The sequence below is a fragment of the Cuculus canorus genome, chromosome 18, assembly GCF_017976375.1.
Source record: "Cuculus canorus isolate bCucCan1 chromosome 18, bCucCan1.pri, whole genome shotgun sequence".
Taxonomy (NCBI): Eukaryota; Metazoa; Chordata; class Aves; order Cuculiformes; family Cuculidae; genus Cuculus; species Cuculus canorus.
In genome coordinates this window covers 11,784,515-11,799,945 of record NC_071418.1, presented here as the reverse complement: position 1 = coordinate 11,799,945, position 15,431 = coordinate 11,784,515, and the positions used below count along the sequence as shown (strand labels likewise).

At 45.6% G+C, this 15,431-nt stretch overlaps 1 protein-coding gene across 2 annotated transcripts; it reads left to right on the top strand.

Annotated features, from left to right (window-relative positions):
- The first annotated feature begins 436 nt into the window (after nucleotides 1-436).
- On the top strand, nucleotides 437-15,358 carry DUS1L (dihydrouridine synthase 1 like). Of its 2 annotated transcripts, XM_009559006.2 has the most exons (13): nucleotides 437-748; nucleotides 4,418-4,526; nucleotides 5,439-5,489; nucleotides 7,211-7,323; nucleotides 8,070-8,152; nucleotides 8,329-8,432; nucleotides 9,204-9,348; nucleotides 9,939-10,035; nucleotides 10,396-10,484; nucleotides 11,514-11,680; nucleotides 12,232-12,269; nucleotides 14,614-14,689; nucleotides 15,004-15,358. In XM_009559006.2, exons 1-13 carry the CDS (start codon nucleotides 512-514, stop codon nucleotides 15,153-15,155), a joined length of 1,461 nt encoding a protein of 486 aa, XP_009557301.2. In that variant the 5' UTR covers nucleotides 437-511; the 3' UTR covers nucleotides 15,156-15,358. The 2 variants fall into 2 exon arrangements, with proteins under 2 accessions (XP_009557301.2, XP_053939580.1); XM_054083605.1 differs by lacking the exons at nucleotides 4,418-4,526; nucleotides 5,439-5,489; nucleotides 7,211-7,323.
- The last annotated feature ends 73 nt before the right edge of the window (nucleotides 15,359-15,431 follow it).

Sequence of the window (15,431 nt, the reverse complement as noted above, 5' to 3'; positions counted from 1 at the left end):
CAAAACTTTCCATTTCTTTTTAGTTGTAAATACTTTTTGTATCAATGGGGATACAAAAAGAGAGAGGGGGTGAGAGAAGACACACCTGTCCGGCACTGATCACACTGAACACAAGGCATTATCGTCTCCAGCAGATGAACGGTGTGGGGAAAACAGTGATTGAAAGGAAACGCTCTCAGAGGGACGTTCTGTCAAAAAGTAGTCAGTTGGATGAAAACTCATTTAGCTTAAAGAAAAACACTCCACTTTTTGTACCAGTAACCACTTCTTATTTCTCCTGCAATTCACTGAGAGCCCATAATTGATGATCACACCGAGGACAGAAGGCAGGAAAAGACACGGTAACCCTGCCGGGGCACTGGCGGCCGCGGACCGTTCGGCAGCGCCGCGGTTTCCGGGGGGCGGCGGTGGCACCGCGGCGCCGCCCGGAGCGGGATGGCGGTGGCACCGTCCGGCCGCCCCGCGGGGGCGCAGCGATCGCGGCGGCCTTGGGCCCCGGTGGCGGCGGGCGATGCCGAAGCTGCGAGGGGAGGCGTTCTGGAGGGAGACTCTGCGGAGCGCTCACTACGTGGTGGCGCCCATGGTGGACCAGAGCGAGCTGGCGTGGCGGCTGCTGAGCCGGCGGCACGGGGCGCAGCTCTGTTACACGCCCATGCTGCACGCCCAGGTCTTCCTCAGGGACCCCAACTACCGCCGCGAGAACCTCTACGACGAGGCCTGCCCCGAGGACCGACCGCTCATCGTGCAGGTGAGCAGCGGGGGCGCCTGGGGAGCCGCCCCAGCCCGTCCTCCCGGTGTGGTGCCCCGTCCGATCGTTGACGGCGGTGAAAAGCTGTGATACTTGAAGAGTAAAAGCAAGGAAGGGTGCAGAAGGGCGGTGTCTGGCAGCATCTGAAAGGGGCTACAAGAAAGCTGAAGAGGGACTATTCATAAAGGCTTGTGGTGATAGGATGAGGGGCAATGGGTGTAAACTGGAGAGGGGCAGATTTAGACTGGAAATAAGGAAGAATTTCTTCATCATGAGAGTGGGGAGGCCCTGGCCCAGGTTGCCCAGGGAAGCTGTGGCTGCCCCATCCCTGGAGGTGTTCAAGGCCAGGTTGGATGGGCTTTGGGCAGCCTGATCCAGTGGGATGTCCCTGCCCATGGCAGGGGGATTGGAACTAGATAATATTTAAGGTCCCTTCCAACCCAAACTTCTGTGATTCAGGAGCCAAAAAAGATGGGAGGTCAGTAAAACCCATATTCTGAACCTCTGTGGAATCTTCAAAGGGGGGCGAATGCCAGTGAAATAGGGTAGGAGCTGCTCTGCAGACCTCAGACTCAATGAAGAATGGTGGAGAGCAAGGGGGAGGGCATCTGTTATAATTCTAGTTATAATTAGTGTTGGGAAATGTGATTAATATACATGTTTTTTACGAGATGTGTAATAGAATCATAGAATCACCAGGTTGGAAAGGACCCACTGGATCATCAAGTCCAACCATAAACACATACATATAAGTGTTTGGAACCTTGAGCAGCCTGATCTAGTGGGCTGTCTCTCTAACCATGGCAGGGAGGTTGGAACTAGATGATCTTTAAGGTCCCTTCCAACCCAAACTATTCTATGATTCTATGATAAATTCAGTGTATAAAAAACATGCTCCTTGTAGTTGCCGGTGTATATGGCAGGAGAATCAGCGCCCCCCCCAATTTATCCAGTGCTGTATTAAAGAATGCCTGCTTCTTAAGATCTCGGTTGGTGTTTTTTTCCTGATTTCGGTGATGGCAGAGCTCCCCAGTGATGCTGCAGAGCAAGGCCGTGTGGCCACACCAGCCGTCCCCCTGGCTGTCTGCACAGATCCAGGCGTTTTCCAGGTGTGTAGGGACATGAACACGAGTCAGCAGTGCCCTGGTAACCAAAAGAGCCAGCCATGTCCTGGGGTGCGTCCGGTGCTGCATCGCCAGCCGGGCAAGGGAGGGGATTGTCCTGCTCTGCTCCGCACTGGGGAGGCCCCACCTCGAGCATGGGGTGCAGTTTTGGGTACCAAAGGATATAAAGGATCTGAAGCTACTGGAGAGTCTCCAGAGGAGGGCACGAAGATAATGAAAGGTTTAGAGGGGAAGCCATATGGGGAGCAGCTGAGGTCACTGGTTCTGTTTAGCCTGGAGTAGAGGAGACTGAGGGGAGACTTCATCATGGTCTGCAGCCTCCTTACAAGATGAGGAGGAGGAGCTGATCTGGTCTCTCAGGTGACCAATGGTAGGATCCAAGGGAATGACAGGAAGATGCGTCAGGGAAGGGGTAGGTTGGATATTAGGAAAAGGTTCACCCAAAGGGTGATGGAGCCCTGGAACAGCTCCCCAGGGAAGCGGTCACAGCGCCAAGCCTGACAATATGCCGGAAGCATTTGGACAACTCTCTCAGACACACGATGTGAATGTAGAGGTTGCCCTTTGCACGGACAGGAGTTGGACCTGATGATCTTTGTGTTTCCAACTTGGGACATTCTGTGGTTCTATGACATCTTCACCCAGATCAGGTTGCTTGGAGCCTCTTCGCTAGACAAGTGATAAACAGAAAAAGACACTTATCTTCATGAAACAAGTATTACTAGTAGGGGAGAAAATGAAGTTTCTGTCATCCTATATAATCACTTTGAAATCTGGGTGAGACTGATTACGTCATAGAATCATAAGATGTCCTGAGTTGGAAGGGGCCCACAAGGATCATTGAGTCCAACTTGTGCTTTGCTGTAGAAGAAAGATGCAAGAAAGGCAGCACACACTTTTAAGCTTCTGTTGCTTCTGCTTCTTGCGTGCTGAAGTTCAGGTACTTCCCTCTACTCCATTCCAAAGAAGGCCTTCGGAGCTGAAGAGTAACACAGGGAAAGACAGTCGGCATGAGCAGAGAAATGACATGAATTCCACATGTGAAGCAGTTAAATGGATGAGAACTTCTCCCCCGAGGGACAAGTGTCTGCCCTGACTGAGGGGAGGGATGAGAGAACTCTGACAGGCTGGTTAGGAGATGGTGCATGAGAAACAGGAGTGTTAACGAAGGTACGACAGTTAGAAACTGCAAAATTCATTACTATGGGGTGTACTGGATGCTGAAAGATCACATGAGTTTAGAAATGAAACTAAAGAAAACTACTGAGGGTCACTAGATGCAGGAGACACCAGTTCTGCTTCCAAAGTCCTTGACACTTTCCAGCTTCTGCTGTTCCTTGGACATCTGTTGTTGGCTGTTGTCAGAGCAGGATGATGGGGACCCTTGGTCTGTCTCAGTACAGCTTTGCATATTCTCCTTCTTCTGTGGGAGGTAGTTTCATTTGTCACAAGAAAATACAGGTGGCAGAAGTTTAAATAGTCCAGGAGCGCCTGTTACTGTGAGCTTGCTGCATTATCCCTCTTCGTGCTGGCTGCTGTTGGGCATAAGGCACGGAACAGACCAGATTGGTCTTTGGGTTGAGCCGGTGCAGCAATCCTTACTGAGGTCTGCGATGTTTCTGGACAGGCTTGGGTTTTGGTCACAGACTGCTGGAAATAGATCAGGCAGGGCTAGATCTGAGCCTCCCCACTCTGCGGGCTGTGTTCACTGTGTGAAATCCTCACCGATGTGGCTTGATTGGAGCCTTTCCACGGCTTCAGTCATCGCAGAGAAAGCAAATCCCTTTGTGGTTTGAGTTGGTGTCAGCCATGGTTTATGTAGTGGTGCAGGGTTTAAGCAACACCTTCTGCTCACAGTTTAAATCCATATTCTTTCAAAATGGCATTGATTTTTCTTAATAACGAATTTTAGAAAATCTGTTTAAAAGCATAAATGAGAAGAATAGTCTGGCCCTGTCCTCTTCAACAAAGCAGCTTCAAATTAACCCAGTTTTTCTTAGTAAATTGATTTTTGCACTGTGCTTTAAGGGAAATACAAGTTACATTTAAGACTGAGCATTTGACTGACAGCCCAATGTGTCCCTTCCACACTCCACACTGATGTGAATTGACTTTAGAGGCAGTGATGCTTATTGGTACCTGCAAAGTCTGAGTTGTCTTGAGAGACGAAGACACCACAGGTATCTCTCTCCTCCTGCACCGCCTTTATGTGCTGCATGCTACAGCTGTTTTAAAGGGAAATTTAAGAGTCATTCCCTCTTATTCTTGGGTGCTACATGTGAAATATTCTGCGAATATTTCTTTGCCTCTTGAACACTCATCTTTCTTATTTTGTTGTTTGAAGGCTGAGGATCTTTAGCTGGTGAGTGGCACAGGTTTTGTTTGTTGGGTTTTTTTTTTGAGCAATGGAGTTTGCTGTTGTTAATTGTGCATGTTATGCCTATTTTCTGCAGGAAGCGGTTGCTTTGTAACTGTGTCATAACGTGTTATTAGTACTTGAAGAAAGCTATTGCCTGATTATCCCACTTTTCCTTCTCTTTCTCAGTTCTGTGCCAATGACCCTGAAGTGTTTGTCCAAGCAGCACTGTTGGCTCAGGATTATTGTGATGCCATAGATCTGAATTTGGGTTGCCCCCAAATGATTGCAAAGAGAGGTATGTGCAAATCTGAACCCTGGGTAACAGAGAAATGGCACGTTTCAGTGTCAGCGTTGGCAGTAAAACATCAGGAGGACCAAATAAAGCCTTGGTTGGGGGTGGCTGTGATACCACTGAAGTCAGACGTGGTTATGCCACTTCAACAGGTTATGCTTTGTACTGTGAAAAGCAAAAATTAGATATACTAATCCTTAATTCCAGTTTCTCTTGACCCCTCTTGCATCTAGAATATCCTTCAGAAAAAGTATTTTTAGCAAGAGCTTGATTTTCATTCTGATTTCATTTGTTCAGATAGCTTAATTTTGCAAAACTACATTTAAAATCATATCGTGCAGGCGCTTGGTGTCTCCTTTTTCCTTGATACTTACACAGAGTTTATTCATGTTGGCATGTAATGGGGTAACAACTCCTGAATCCCTGAACGATATTGCAAAGATGGTATGAAATCCAGAACCAATGTTTGAAAATGTTGCATCGGTGAGGATGTTGAGGAAAGATTCATTCAGTTTTTGCCCTTTCCTCTGCTACAATGTATCTTAAAGGCTGGTAGGAAATATCACTGTGCACAGGACAAATACATCTTTCAATCTGAGCAGTTGCTGTCCTGAATGGATTTTTTAAACACGTGGTATAAACCCCTGGGAGCTGGACTTCGAGCTGCCAGTGTCAAAACATCAGCCTTAGGGAATCACCGTGAAGGCAGGGCATGAGGATTCATTGTTTATCCTGTAAATTTCGGGTGGCATGGGGAACAGAATGATCCGATTCCTTCCAGTGTGGAAGAGTTTCTGTATTTCTGCCAGTGAGGTGAATGAGTGTCTGAATCTTTGCACATGAGCGGTTATGAAAGCTGTGTACTTCAGAATCCCACTCTCCCATACAGGTCTGTCGTATGCTATTTTAATACAGGTCATTACGGAGCATTTCTGCAAGAGGAGTGGGATCTTCTTCAGAGAATGAGTAAGTCTTTAGAGAAGTGTTGCTTTACAGAGTCTTCACTTTGAGAGCGAATGGAGTGGACTCATCATTTAGGGATTTCCAGGGAAAGGTGCAGCATGTTTCTTTGGGGAGGGTTGTGTTTGGTTTGGATTCTTTTTTCTTTCTTACTGTACTCCAGTGGCACTTCAGGATACTTGGTGATGGTATCCCACTACAAACTCATGCTAGACCCACTAAAAGATTTCAGAAGCAGACTTTAAGTGAAAGGGAGTCTATTAAGTCCCAATCTCATGATGGCTTAGAGGCTCTCCAGCTCGGGAATCAGCAGATCTCCCAGTGCCTTACTTTTTCCCTTTGAAGTTCTTGGGTGCCAGGAGTTGTGTTTCTGCTTGAAGCCACTTTGCCTTTTTCTGATCATCTCAGCGCACTTGTCCACACCGTAGCAAGTTAGACCTCTCTTCTCCAAATTGGTGTAGGATGTTTTCAGACTCCTGGTAGTGGTTGTGAGCAGTATCATATTTTTTTAAGAAGTACATTCAGACTTGATCTAAAAAGCAAGGTTTTGGTCATTGCTTAGAGCTGAGAGTGTGCCTTTACCCCACTTCAAAGCAAATATCTGAACTATGAAGTCAGAGTCTCGCTTCTGTTTGCATTCCCTGTGGTCCAGGGAATCTTGAATGATGTTTGGCACAGAGACACTGCTGAGAACCTGGAAAGGCAGACAGCGCTCCCCTGCCCAGCATGTAATGTGGCTGTTAGGCCACGTTTCTTAGGAGTGAGAGATGAAAATCAGAACAGCCCCAAGGTGAGAATGGAACCCAGGTCATCTAGCTGGGTGAGCACCCGCACTGTCTAGTAAAAGAGTTGTCTTATTAGGCTGTTGTATAAAAGGCGATCAAAGCTTCCTCTTCCTTCTCCTCCCCCAGCCTTCTTTACAGTGATGGAGCACTGTTTTTTGCTTGCATCTGTATACACCTTGCTCCTTTGAAGGGGTGATAGGATGTCCCTGTTGTTTGAGCTTCTAGGATTTGGACTAGGAGAAGGCGGGTGACTTCCTACTTCATACACCCAAGCTCTGGAAGAGAAGAGAGTTTCAGGCATGCCGTTGCTCAGTGTTTTTCGGTTTGCTGTCTTTGTAAGCTCTCTTTTTGTTAGTTTTCCGATTCCATGCACTTTGTAAAGACTGCGGGAGTTTGCCATGTTGTTCTAGATTCCACACTGACTTTACCCTACATTTGCTACTTAGCTGGGCCCACAGCCTGCCTCAGCTGATAAGCCTCTGCTTGCCATGGACAAGATTCTACTTGTCATGATTATGTGGATGGTAATTTGGAAAGAAGCAAAGAATCTCTTGTAGGAAAGGTAGACAGGCAGGAGTTAATGTTGTTGGCAGAGTAGGAAGAGTCCAATAGCCTGTAAGCCTCTATCAGTGGTTAAGATTTGAAGGGGGTGGTCCTTGAAAGTGAAGATTTGATGCAGTGGAAACGTTAGAACTATTAAATGCTGACTATTCCATCCCTTCTTGTCAGAATGCAGCTTTTGTGCTTCATGTTTTACTGTTACTTGATTAATCTGTGCAGTACGACTGCAGAGGACATGGCTGACTGTTTAAGCTGTGGGAACTGTGTAGCATTAAGTGTTTAGGCTTTTTCCATAGCACAGCCAGTATCAGACCTTGAGGAGAGCAGGCACTTTTCATAGCATTGTGCAGCCCACTTACCTGTCTTTTCAATCTTCCCCAGTTTTACTGGCTAACGAGAAGCTCTCTGTTCCCATCACATGCAAAATCCGCGTTTTCCCAGACATTGACAAGACAGTGAAGTATGCACAGATGCTGGAGAAAGCTGGCTGCCAGGTAAGGAGGCAGCTGCTCCTACTCTTGCGTTGGACATTTATCTCTTTGTAAAGCATCCAACAACCAGATCTGGGTGTACTGTGGAGATGAACAGGCTGCGTTGTTTTACAGACAGAGGAAATGGGGTGCAGAGAGATTGTATTTGCAGTCATAAGCAGCAGGTCGATAGTATGATATAGAAGACATCAGAGTATCTCTTGTAATCACTGCACGGTGTAGCGTCCTTCACTGTGGTTGAGCATCTCAGTTTAACAGCGCTGTGGGAAGCAGTGTGGATGCAGGAAATCCACAGGGCTATAGAAAAAAAGAGTTTCAAGGATGGTCCCCACCAGTGAAGAAACAGGCAGCCTTCTAGGGTTTAACTGCAGTTAAATTGGAAGGGATGGACTGTAGTGAGAGCCAGCAGTGACAGTATTCAGGCCTTCTGCCGAGGAGCCAGACAGATCAGTATATCACAAACTGCAAAGTGATTCGCAAGTGGGAGCACATGCAATAGGAAATCTGTAGGTTCTCCCAAGATATGATCTTGTCATGCTGTGGAATAGCAAGCTGAGAGAAGCCTGAGGCCGTGTCGTGGTAGGTGAACTGCTGATATCTTTCTGCGATACCAAATTCCCTGCATTGTTAAAATGGCAGTGGGAATTCAGTCGCATCTGTGAAGTGCATGGGGTGAAAGGGATTTTTTGTCAGTGGGTTTGTTCCAGTGGTTCATACACACGGAAAGTAAATGTAACTTTGTGTTCTAGCTGCTCACTGTGCACGGCCGTACTAAAGAACAGAAAGGACCACTTGCTGGTGTGGCATCGTGGGAGCACATTCAAGCTGTCAGGTTAGTGAGCACCACAGATCCCAGGTTTCTGCCAAAACACCATGAAGGCAGATTGTCAGCAGAGCGTGTAGTGGCATTGAAGATCACACAATTTATGTGACAGAAGTAGAATTTCTGGGTTGACTCTAAACATTTTAATTCTCAATTTTATGTATCCGTTTTATTTGCCGGTATAGAAAAGCTGTGAGCATTCCTGTGTTTGCAAATGGAAACATCCAGTGTCTCCGAGATGTGGAAGAATGTATCCGTAAGACAGGAGTGCATGGTGTCATGAGTGCAGGTAAAAAAAATGAACTTTACTTATAATAGATGAGAACACAAACTGTTTCTTACTCTCTTAGCATCCCTGTATGCATTTATAAAAGGTTTACATTGGACTGACTTAGTGAACAGCTTTGATTGAAAGCTGAGTGGCCGTTGTCTCTCCTCTTAAAGTAGCCAACTTTTACCAGGACCAGGAATCACTTCAGATTTGTTCTAAGAATTATGTTGGACTTGTAGGACTATTGAGTGGACAGCTCAAATCTAATTCCTTGACAAAGCTTTATGGGACTGCTGTTGTCCTGGAGTGTTTTCGTCACATCTGTTAATCAATGACATGGTTTTTTAATGGGTCTTGATGTAGTAAGTGTATCCATTGATTAATATTCCTGCAGATGGTTCATGTTGGATTGGGACAAGAAAGTATCGGCATAACTTTCTACGGAAAGTTCTAGGACAGACATGAGAAAACACTTCCAATCACTTGCACTGTTAAATCAATGAAACATTTTTTGGGAGGTTGTAGAATCTTATTTTCAGCAAGTATGGGTTAACAAATGCCCTGTGAAGCTAGTAGACATATGCATAGTGGGATGCGGTGTCTGTAAACGCAGGCCAGACAGGTGTGAGTGCAGACATAAGGTAAGACACCCATTGTCTTTATGTTCCGATTCATGAGGCTGACGTGCCTGTGACTGGCCAGTAGCATCACAACAGAGCTGATCAACCTTCAGATGTTTTCTGTTTCAATCCTGAAATGAAAGCTTGCGTATTTCTTTTCCTTCCCTAGAGGGTAATCTTCATAACCCGGCTTTGTTTGAGGGCCGAAACCCGTTGGTGTGGGAGATGGCTGAGGAGTATCTGGAGATAGTGCAGAAGTACCCTTGTCCATTGTCTTACGTTAGGGCTCATCTCTTCAAGCTCTGGCATCACACGTGAGTATCTGTGGAGAACTCTTAATGTTTTCAGGACTCATTTTGCTTAGCAAATGTCTGGCTCTTCTGGAGAAGGATGTGTTTAGCCAGAATTAGTATGCTGCAAGGTTTTCTTTCATGTACCTAGCTGAAATGTGGCTGAGGCCTTTGCCCTTCACTGGATATCTGGGAAACAAGGCATGAAACATGAACTAGTTAGCACGAGATAAGCCAGGGTGTGAGCTCACAGCACAGCAGCTACCGTGTGGTCATTTCCCACATGCACTTAGGGCAAATGTGAGTTAAACAACTTGTTCCTTGTGAGGCAAGCTGTCTTGTGGAGTAAGAGCATGGGCAGTTACTGAGGGGCAGCTGATGCTCATGTTCACTTATCTCAAAGTACATTGGTTCTGTCTCAAGTATTTTATTTGAAAAAAAGAGGAGCCAGGTATGTGTGCTTTTCTGTGAACTTACAAGAAAGAGAATACACTTCTACCAAAGGCAAATGCAGCAAGAAAAATCTACAAAAAAGCTTTTGTAAAGACAATTTTAGTTGATCTCAGTCTCGCAGTAATCGCTAAATATGACTTAATGTTTGGGATTTGCTTCAGGCTTCAAGTTTACCAGCAGCTGCGTGAAGAATTGGCAAAAGTGAAGACTCTAGAGGGGATTGTAGATGTCAACAGGGAGCTGAAACTACGATGCCAGGTACCAAGATGCAGACTGATCTCCCCAAACAAAACTGTCCGTGCTTGGTGGGAACTTACTGTGTATGTAATGCAGTTGATGTCTGTTAGCCACTTAACTGGAGCTTTGTGGCTTACCAACCTTGATAGTGGTAGTTTACTACAGTAGCAGCCCCTTAAAGCTGAACAGCTTTACATGGGATAAAGTTGATTTAGGCGTTGCAAATCTGCTTCATTTCTTCCGCCTTAGTAGAGGGTTTTTGCCCGCGTTTAACTGTCGGTAACAGTTTAAATTCCCCTTTGTGGTTTACTGGAGTTTGAAGTGTTATGTAAAGTATTTCCTGAGAACTCCAGGAAAACTGACTGTAACTCTGTGCTGCAGGAAGAAATAGCAAATCAGAAAGAAGGAGAAAAGCCGAAAGAAGGGTTGCCTTTTTTCCACTGGATCTGTCAGCCATACATCAGGCCAGGGTGAGTTACTTATTCTGCCACAGACAGGTACCCAGAGGCCTTTTCCACCCATCCTATCTCACAGAGCCATTCCGTAATGTTCCAAGAACTTACGTTCGTTTGAAAATAAGTGAAAACTGGATTATTTGGCTTTAAATTGGAGAGGTGAAGATTTAAACTAGACATTAGGAAGAAATTCTTCACTATGAGGGTGGTAAGACACTGGAGGAGGTTGGCCAGGGAAGTCTGGCTGCCCCATCCCTGGAGGTGTCCAAGGCCAGTTTGGATGGAGCTTGAGCACCCTGATCCAGTGGGAGCTGTCCCTGCCCATTGCAGGGGGGTTGGAACTGGATGATCTTTGAGTTCCCTTCCAACCCAAACCATGTTTCTATTTTTATTCTGGTTTGGTATTTTTTCCAGTTCTTGCTTTGTTCGTGGGGATGTTGCTCATTGTACACATCTTCTCCTTTAGATCCTCCTTCAATTTCTGTGTCTCTGCAAAGTCAAAACCCAGAATTCCACTGCAACTCAGAAAGAGAACCTGATGTGCAACAGATAGGCTACCTGACAGTGCTTTATGTTATATGTAACACGATGTACTGGTAACTGCCAGGGTAGCAAAAATGGGAACTAAATTGTATTGTAGAAAGGATGCTTGTGTTGTATGAACAAGCTTTTTGGATAGCTTTCTTCCTTTCCATTGTGAAAATTGGGCTGAAGAGAGAATGAGCTGTCAGGATTAATAAATTAATACTTAAATAAATACTTAAGTAAAACCTGGGAATAACAGGTTAACAGTCCCTAACTAATTTATCTGGCTGACGTTCATTGGCTTTCCAACCAATATATCTTAGTGTGTCTGTTATTAACAGCCAGTGTTTACAAAAAAAGTTTTTTCTATTCGACTTCTAAAGGCAATGACACTTCCATGTCATTTAGCTGGGATAGAAAGGTTTACAGCTTACCCATGTTTCTGTAAACCAGAATAGTGGCCAGGGAACACCTGCCTCTTCCCTTCAGCCAACTCATGGTGAATATTCACTGTTGCAGGCCAAAAGAGAGATGCAAGGAGAATGGTGGCAGTGAGACTGAAAAAGGTGTGCGAGGAAAACGTGCTCTGGAAGATGAGGAAGATGGAAATTCTGAGCTGCTGTCGAAGAATAAGCAGAAAAAGAAGTTAAGAAATCCAAATAAAAGCTTTGATCCATCTTTGAAACGTAAGTTCCATTTATTGGCCTAAATGCATGGCAAGTTGCTGATACCACATTTGATGTAAATTGCTACTAGTTTATTTTCCTTGTTTATGTAGTTGTACAAACTTCTTTAAGGAGAGAGGGGATTGTCAGGAATTTTTAGTAGATGACAATGTGATTCAAATTATGTTCATTAGTAAAGAAAGCAGGGATCAAAGGAGTAGGTCAGTGATCCACAGTGAGCATGTTTTTATGGTCAAAATGCCTTACAAACTAAACTGCAGCTATCACTAGTGTTTGAAATGGAAATGTCATGTGCATTTCAAGCAGATGTCCTCCTCTTTACACATTACTTGACGATTAAAATTTTCTATGTTTGGATTTAGCTTAGAGGCACTTAAAAAGTCAAAGCATCTTTACCTTTGCATTCTTCTTTGAGGTACTGTATTTTGTATTTCCAAGAGTCTCTCTCTGGCTAGAAAAGCACCGAGCTTTGTCTGATCCTGATTTTTTTTTTTTAAATTACCTTTTCTGCATCAAAATGCCCTTGCTGAAATGGGATCTCTCTTTTCCAGCCAAATACGCAAAATGTGATCAATGTGGAAACCCTAAGGTAAGTCGATGCCAGTGTTCATTAACACATTTCCATTAAATGGAAATAAAATGACCGTGTAGTGTTCAACAGCTCCATGTCCAGATGGAGATCAGTGACAAGTGGTGTCCTTCAGGGTTCCATACTGGGACCAGTGCTGTTTAATATCTTCATGAGTGACATAGACAGTGGGATCAAGTGTCCCCTCAGCAAGCTGGCAGACAACAGCAAGCTGAGTGGTGCAGGTGACACACCTGAGGGACGGGATGGCATCCAGAGGGACCTGGAGAAGTGGGCCCTTGTGAACCTTATGAGTTTCAACAAGGCCAAGTGCAAGGTCCTACACCTTGGTTGGGGCAATCCCTGGTATCAATACAGGAAATACTGGGGAATTAAGGGATTGGGAGCAGATGTCTGTCACCCACAGTGTGGCACACCCACAGTGTGAGGGAGGGGATTCTCCATCTCTGCTCCGGTGAGAGCTCACCTACATCCAGCTCTGGGGCCCTTGGCACAGGAAAGACATGGACCTGTTGTAGTGGGTCCAGAGGAGTCACAAAGATGATCAGGGGGACTGAACATCTCACCTGTGGGGAAAGGCTGAGAGAGTTGAGGCTGCTCAGCTTGGAGAAGGCTCGAGGGAGACCTTATAGCAGCCTTCCAGAACTGAAAGGGGACTGATAAGAAAGGTGGGGACAAACCTTTTCGCAGAAGCTGTTGAGGTAGGACAAGGGAAGGTGTTTTTAAACTAAAAGAAGGGAGATTCAGGCTAGATATTAGGAAGAAATGTTTTGTGCAGAGCACGATGAGACACTGGCACAGGTTGCCCAGAGAGGTGGTGGGTGCCCCAATCCCTGTAAACATTCCAGGCCAGATTGGACAGGGCTCTGAGCAACCTGATCGAGTTGAAGATGTCCCTGTTCACTTGCAGGGGATTTGGACTGGATGGGCTTTAAAGGTCCTTTCCAACCCAAACCATTCTGTGATCCTATTCCATGATTCTAAATCCTGAGGCAGATCCATGCCAGTGTCCAGTAATGCACACACGCCAGCTCTTCTGCAATGACTAACTGGTGTGGTTGTAGGTGTACTGATACAAATCCTTCAAACATCCTCACAGCACAGTCTATAGTGAGCATGAGGCTGCTGGCTGCAACTCTGCATTTTGTTGGTTTTGGATCTATGCTCTTAATCACAACAATGACCTTAACCATAACCTGGTCATCCCGGTTTTGCTAGCAGATTAACCTCAGCTTTCGCCACTTGCAGTGTGAAAAAAGCCAGCTGGTTCCCAGGTTGTGTATAGCACATATGTTTGAAACTTCATGTATAAACCTTCAAATAGTTGAAGAGAGTTCATTGGGTTTTTTGTTTGTTTTCCCTTGGGGAACATAGCTGTATTCTTGGCAGGGAGATGTTGTTGAACTGAGGAAGCAGAGAGCATTGATTACTGCTCACACACATGTACATGCAGACATACAAGCGGGGCTTAAGATGCAAGGATTAATTTTGTGTTCTAGCTGAAACAGTGGCATTACAGCTCCAGGGTGGGGAGACCGAGATACAGCCACGTAGCTTTGCTGTCTTGTAACACCGTCAGAGCACCTTGGAAACAGCAGCCTGCACGGGCTGAGTTTGGAGCTGCAGCTACAGACCAAAATGTTTTTCTTGCTGTGTTTGTTATTGGGACAAAAAGCATCCACCTGGCTTGCTTCAAGTCCTCCTGTTTCACAGCAGTGCAGGTGGCAGAGCTCAGCTCAGGATGACTTGTGCGCACGTGCGCACACACTCTCTCTCTTTCTCAGCCAACTGCTCCCTAAACATGAAGGAATTTTTAATAGGGATGGAGGGAGACATAGCAAATGCCAAAGCCTCACTTTCCTGAACCTCAGCACTCAAGAGCCAAAGCCCACAGCCACACAGCCACCCAGTCTCTATAGGCAGGTTGTCAGCGATCCCAGACTAAATTTTTGCTGTCCCCTAAGGATCCTATGTTCTAGTGTTCCACACGCTGCTTTTGCAGAGAACTGCAGCAAGCTCAGCTGCAACAGATGTTTATTGGCCCTTGCTGGCTGGTGGTGAGCAGCTCAGGCTGCCCAGCAGGTTCCTGAGGGTGCAGAAGTCCAACGTGGAAATTTTTGTTTGTTTTGCTTTTTTTTTCCCTTTGTGTACGAAGTTTTGGGCTCCCCCCATGGCACCTACTCTGCCGTCTGCATTAGGCTGAGGGGGGACTCCCTTGGACCCGCATTCATGGTTTTATCCAAAGGTCTGAAAGCGCAGAGCTTTATTGTTGTTGCTTATTATAGTAAACAGTAATAATTCTTTTCACTGATATGAGCTTCTTTACATCCCCATCCCAACCCAGGGCAATAAATGTGTGTTCAACATGTGTCGAGGATGCTGTAAGAAAAGAGCATTCAAAGAGACAGCAGACTGTCCTGGTGAGTGCAGCATGTGGACGAGCCACTGAGCAAACGTCTTCCTCTCCTGTCTATATTCATCACTTGAATCTTTGTTGTGTTGGGGTGTTAAAATCTACACACACAGCTGTATAAAGTTTTATAATGCAAGTTGAAAAGCCTGCTCCTCCTTCTGCGTATGGGATTTCTTCTGCTTCCCAAGCCCTGGGATGCAGAGTTGCCAAACTGTAAGGTCTTGTTCTTTATAACTACGAGGAATGAGCTGTTCTGTTACCACTGCACTTGACTCATTTTAGTTTCTTTGGTTTTCTCCCCTCTCATCCTTGCTTCTTCAGGTCATGGATTACTTTTTAAGAGCAAATATGAAAAATCCCTTTTATGGCAGAGTAATCAAAGAGTAACTCAGACCCCAGAGGTCACTCGGAGAGGAGATTTAGCTGGGGGGGAGCCGGCGGTGCTACAGGAGGCTGGCGACACTGCTGTGTGACACTTGAGAAAAGAAGGAACAGTCACAGAGCTCCTGCTGGGCCACTGCTTCCCTGGGCCAAAGAACATCTCCAGCTCACCATCAGCTGTGTGGACTTGTGCCACATGTTCATTTTAAGTTCTGGAAAAGTTTTATTTAAGTAAAAAGCTGTTTACTCAGGGAATTATCCTGCATTTGAAATAAAAAGAATGCAATTAAATTTCTCATGCTGTGTTTTAAAGACTGAAAATGCTGCATTTTGGGGTGGGAGTAACCTATAGAAGCTGCTGTCATAAT